The sequence below is a fragment of the Podarcis melisellensis genome (assembly GCF_964234715.1).
Source record: "Podarcis melisellensis genome assembly, chromosome: 4".
NCBI classification, from domain to species: Eukaryota; Metazoa; Chordata; class Lepidosauria; order Squamata; family Lacertidae; genus Podarcis; species Podarcis melisellensis.
Window position 1 is genome coordinate 37,427,971 of NC_138531.1, and position 6,024 is coordinate 37,433,994.

Sequence of the window (6,024 nt, forward strand, 5' to 3'; positions counted from 1 at the left end):
AGATAGCTGATAGATAGATAATAGATAGATGATAGATAGATGATAGATAGATATGAATCTTCCTCCGGCTCTTCTTTCTATTAAGTGTGTTTTACTGTTCTTAAGAGCAAATGCAAATGAAGCATTGCAAGAAAACAAGACTTTGATGATGACAAATGCAAGATGATAAAGTCCTTGCGACAAACTCATCTGTACACTTACTTGGGAGTAAGCTTCATGAAGGTTAATGGGATTGACTTTTCAGTAAACCTGCATAGGATTGTGTTGTAATGAATTCTTATTGGTGAGTAGTTTTCCCTTCTCAAATGGCAGAAGGGAAATGATTTTAGGTTACCTACTTGAGGGAGGAGTTGTTCAGCAGTAAAGCAGAAGTTTTGCATGAACCAGGTCCCATCTTCAATCCTTGGCATCTCCAAGCAGATACGATAAAGACTTTTTTTTCTGGAGTCCTGGAAAGCCATTGTCAGTCAGCACAGATAATACTGAGCTAAACGCACCAATTGTCCGGCTTGACTTGGTATCAGGAAATTCCCCCTAGGAGAACTTGTTCTCTCTCATGCAAATAAAACTGAAAGAAGGCAGCAAACTATACTTTAATCCTATAATATAGTCTCTATAAATCTGTTTAGCTAATGAGATATCATTTCTGTTGTTTCACAAATGAAAGAACCAAACCAATAATTTTAACATGCAATAGTTTGTTGCTGTTATAAATTAAACCCAGATGGCCCTCTTCTGGATAAAAAGGTACAGTGCAGTTTGATACAGAATTGCCATCAATTTAATTATTTTTAAATTTCAGAATGAGGTCAATGCTATCAAATGGGATCCTTCTGGGATGCTTCTAGCATCGTGCTCAGATGATATGACATTAAAGGTAATTCTGGCTGAAGCCTTTGGAACATATTTTAAAGAACTGTTGCTGGAAATACTGTATGAAATGTTAGCCTTTATTTACATTTTTCAGTTGTATTTCTTAAATGCATGCGTATTTCTTGGTGAGCTCTCCTATAGCTGGAGAGAATATTTCAATGTGAAGATTTTATTCCCCTCTGATTTTGTATAGATTTGGAGTATGAAGCAAGATGTGTGTGTACATGACCTTCAGGCACATAACAAAGAGATTTATACTATCAAATGGAGTCCGACGGGACCAGGGACCAACAACCCAAACTCTAATATTATGTTGGCAAGGTAAAAACGAAACAGGGTTAAATAAACAGAAATAAATAAACAGGAAAGTTTGGGATTCTTTCATTTGTATCCCACCCATCCTACAAGGTGTTTAGGGATGCCGATGGTGCTGTGGTGTAAACCTTGGGCTTGCCGATCAAAAGGTCGGTGGTTCAAATCCCCATGATGGAGTGAGCTCCCGTTGCTCTGTCCCAGCTCCTGCCAACCTAGCAGTTCGAAAGCACACCAGTGCAAGTAGATAAATAGGTACCACTGCTGCAGGAAGGTAAACAGCGTTTCCATGCGCTCTGGTTTCCATCAGTGTCTCATTGCGCCAGAAGCGGCTTAGTCATGCTGACCACATGACCTGGAAAGCTGTCTGTGGACAAACGCCGGCTCCCTTGGCCTGAAAGCGAGATGAGCGCCGCAACCCCATAGTCGCCTTTGAGTGGACTTAGCCATCTAGGGGTCCTTTACCATTTTTGTACCTTTTGCAAGGTGTTTGGGAGGTCCATACATGGGTCCTCCTCTTTTTATCCTCATAACCTACCTTATGAGGTAGGTTAGTTATGTATGGGTCACCCGGTCAAGTCCATAGCTAAATTGAGATTGGAACAGCAAGTTTACTCCCTCCCCCCAACCCCCCCCCTCAAATACTGACAATCGGCAGTTAAAGTGGGGAGTTGAGATAAAATTAAATGTTTCTCTAGGAACCTAAAAAACCTTACATTGGCCATGCTCATGCAGAATGATGTGTGGGTACTTGCAGTGGCATGCTGTGAAATTTTTCATAGGCGAACAGTTATGGCCAGAGGAGCCAGCTTGTCTGGGCAATTGGAGGGGTTGTGGGGTTGACATCGCACGTGTGAGCATCACACCTTTTTCCTAAGCCAGGCAGAAGCTTCCTAGGCTTTGCAAAGGAGGCGCCAGGGGGACACCTAGGCGACTATGCTAGTCCCCCTAGTCCACTGACCACACACCACTTGCATAAAGAAGAAAACGTTCTGAAGTTTGATAGAACCTTGAAAACGCTCAGTACGTGAAACCTTCTGCTGTCGCCTGTCTCCCATAGTGCTTCATTTGACTCTACTGTTCGGTTGTGGGACGTCGAAAGAGGAGTCTGCACTCACATGTTAACCAAACATCAAGAGCCTGTCTACAGCGTAGCTTTTAGTCCTGACGGAAAATACTTGGCCAGTGGCTCCTTTGACAAGTGTGTCCATATATGGAACACTCAGGTATGGAAATTTCACTCCCAGTCGATGAGGAAACGGCTTGGATATAATGTTAACCAAAATAAAGCTTGTCTGTAATATTGTTTGCCAGGGTTAGGCAGCTTCAGATCCGGAAGCCAACCAGAGGTGTACAGTTATCTTTATTGAGACTCTGGGAGCTTCCCCACAGTCTACCCTCTTGTTTTGCTTGGCTGGAATGTGGCCTTGAACTCTGAGCATGGTTCTCGCATGTCTGGACGGAGGATGGAGAGGGATGTGTGCAGAAGCTAGCCTGCTCAAAGCAAAAATTCACAATTGTGGCTCTATCTGCTTTTTCCTCCAGCCCCACCCGCTGCTGGCATATGTGGTCCCCTACCCATGCAATTGGGGACACAGGTGGCGCTGTGGGTTAAAGCCTCAGCGCCTAGGACTTGCTGATCGAAAGGTCGGCGGTTCGAATCCCTGCTGCGGGGTGTGCTCCCGCTGCTCGGTCCCAGCGCCTGCCAACCTAGCAGTTCGAAAGCACCTCTGGGTGCAAGTAGATAAATAGGGACCGCTTACCAGCGGGAAGGTAAACGGCGTTTCCGTGTGCAGCTCTGGCTCGCCAGAGCAGCGATGTCACACTGGCCATGTGACCCGGAAGTGTCTCCGGACAGCGCTGGCCCCTGGCCTCTTAAGTGAGATGGGCGCACAACCCCAGAGTCTGGCAAGACTGGCCCGTACGGGCAGGGGTACCTTTACCTTTACCTTTACCCATGCAATATGCACCAAAGACAACAAAGAGCTTTAAGCATATTTATTATGGCACAAGTTGTGGCAGGTGTGGGGAGAGAGAATTGCAAAGTGGTACAAGAAATTATGTTACAGCGCAGGAGAGTTTTATGCTCCTTTTCTTAACTACGCACAAAATGTGCATGCAGTCTAATCCAAAGATTAAAATATCTAATTGGAGTGGGTGTGAGCTACTCCAAATTTGGGGGGGGGGGGGTTAATTGGCAAAATGAGAGTCAGTGTTGCACCAGAAGCACCTAGAGAGAGAGAGAGAGAGACGCATTGCTTTCCGTAGCAGACAAGACACTTGCAGTCGCTATTGAGCAAAGTTACTCACCCGAGTACAACCCTGTTACATCAGATGTTATAAAACTTAATTAGAAGGCAGTTCTTCACAGTTTTACTGGCCAGATGTTTCAGATTATAGAGCTGTAGGAAGACAGTTCACGGTACCAAAATGAAGTTTTATTGACAATAAAGAATTCTCATAGTACTAGTGATCCTGTGGCATCAACATGTTGTTGTCAAGGAAGATGTATGTGGTATTCTGTATGTCCACATTGTGCAAGGAAGGGAGCTCCAGTCTGGATGAAAATAGATTCCTTCCACCATACAGCTATGAGGGGTGTCCCCCCCGGGAGGGAGCGTTCTTTTGTGCTAATACAAGCTGTTCCCTGCCCCCCCAAAAAAACCATATAGCAATGCATGGAGGGAAGGAATGGACCTTCTGTCTTCACATACTTCTGTACCTATGGCAATTGGGCTTTCTTTAACCTGAAATTAAAGAGCGAAAGACAGAGATGTAGCTCTATGCTACATACTGAGCATGGTGCAGCTTTTGCCAACCTGGTGTTCAGCTGGTGTTTGGGACTACAACTCCCATGTGCTAGCTGGGGGTGATGGGAGTTGTAGTCCGGAACACCTGGAGGGCACCGTGTTGGCAAAGGCTGGCATAATGTATATAGTTTGGCCATAAGAGTAGTTCAATGTAGTGCAACCACTTTTATCTAGATTCAGCTTCGTCCGACTTTCTGTTAAAAGGTGAGAGAGAAACAGCTACCTCTGCATACAAAGTTATGTGTATTCTCTTTTACACACACACACACACACACACACACACACACACAAAACAAGCAGCTATGAGCCTTAGAAAGAGGCCTAGGTGTCCTTGGCATTTGTTGACACAACTCTTAGGAAGATTCCGATTATCTTACCCAGTGATATCATCTAGAAGTTATACATCAGGGACGGATCCATGTAGAACCCTATGTGACAGAATCCATTTCTGCCCCTAAAGAAGGATAGGAAGCAGATTTATTATGGGTTAGGAAAAGATGTTTCATCTAGGAAAATCTGCCATTGCTCTTCCACCATGAACGAGTGGGGAGGGCAACGTAGAAGCATGTGGGCACAGCACTCGTTCCCAGCTTCATCAACCATAGTTGCATCTGAACCAGGGCATTATATGCTCCATATATTTGGAATATAATGCCCTGGTTCAGATGTAACTATGGTTTATGAAGCTGGAAATGAGCTGTGCCTGCATGCTTCTATGCTGACTCTCCCCCTCCCCAATATCCTGGATTTGACCTTTTCATTGTCAACAGCAGCGCCAGGGAGCACACTCTCAGGGGTAATCTTCTGAGTTCACATGCCAGTGGTGCATAGCTGTCAACGTTTCCCTTTTTTTAAGGGAAACGTTAGGGAAGCTTTTAATGTCTGATGTATTACTGTATTTTAATATTTGGTTGGAAGCCGGCCAGAGTGGCTGGGGAATAAATAATAATAATAATAATAATAATAATAATAATAATAATAATAATAATAATTGGATTCCTCGCAAGAAAAGGGAAAAGTTTACAGCTATGCAGTGGTGGGGTGGAGCCTGTGGCAGAAGTAGGCGGGGCAATGGATTCGTCTCTTACCTTTCCTCTACCTTTCAAACCATGCAAAAGCCTGAGGTTTACCGGTATGCACACACACTCCACCCCGGAAAGCAAAATGCATTGTTGCAGCCCAAGGAAACATTCCAGCAAGGCAAAACCTCTCAAGGAAGAAGAGCCAGTGAGAGATGTGGCATGGAAAGAGAGGGTGTGTGTGTGTGTGCGCGCGCGCGCAGCCTGAGAGTCGAGTCTCAAGGGTCAGATAGGGCTGCCCCTATCCAAGAGCCCCTGATCCAAGCATAATTTGCGTGTATTTCTTAGAAACCTTGGGGAAACACACACACACAATGCAGAGCAAGAAATATTTGCTGCCTGAATAATAATGGTGGTGGTGGTGATTTGTTTATTATTATTTCTGTAGAATGGAACTCTAGTACATAGCTACAGAGGCACCGGGGGAATATTTGAAGTCTGCTGGAATGCTAAAGGAGACAAAGTGGGGGCTAGTGCATCAGATGGATCGGTGAGTCTTTTCAGACTTCATTTTCAGTGATTGTTCCTATCCCATAAATGAGCATAGTTCCCATGTTGTTAAAACTGTCCTCCCCCCATGATAAGATTAGAGATCGGTGAATCAGTGAGCAGTATCCAGAGTCATTTAAGTGCACTCACATCTCCATATGTACTCTGAGCAAGGAGCACCATTTGGTCTGATTTCATCCTTTTGAAACATCCTGCAAAGCTTTTTGTAGCTGGGAGACTTAACAGATCCATGAAGTACCCTTTAATGTCTTAGCTTAAGCTCTCGATGGTGTTTTATAACAGATGGCAGAAGCAGTGATATGTAAGAATGCTGCTACTCTGTTGTATGTGTTCTCCAAAGACCAAATGAACTCCCAAGATTATTGCATTATTTCACATGCTGAGGATCCTTCTCAAGAGTGTGTGTTTTAGGAGCATACGTTTGCTTCTCCAGCATGCAG

The 6,024-nt window shown here is 44.5% G+C and overlaps 1 protein-coding gene across 5 annotated transcripts in view; it reads left to right on the top strand.

The window, feature by feature from the left end:
- TBL1X (transducin beta like 1 X-linked) overlaps positions 1 to 6,024 on the top strand; it is a 143,774-nt gene that overhangs the window by 135,003 nt on the left and 2,747 nt on the right. For all 5 annotated transcript variants that reach the window (XM_081907650.1, XM_081907649.1, XM_081907651.1 and 2 more), the window contains 4 exons: positions 803 to 877; positions 1,067 to 1,194; positions 2,246 to 2,411; positions 5,463 to 5,564. In XM_081907650.1, coding sequence (XP_081763776.1) covers positions 803 to 877; positions 1,067 to 1,194; positions 2,246 to 2,411; positions 5,463 to 5,564 — 471 coding nt within the window. The remainder of the gene's footprint in view (positions 1 to 802; positions 878 to 1,066; positions 1,195 to 2,245; positions 2,412 to 5,462; positions 5,565 to 6,024) is intronic.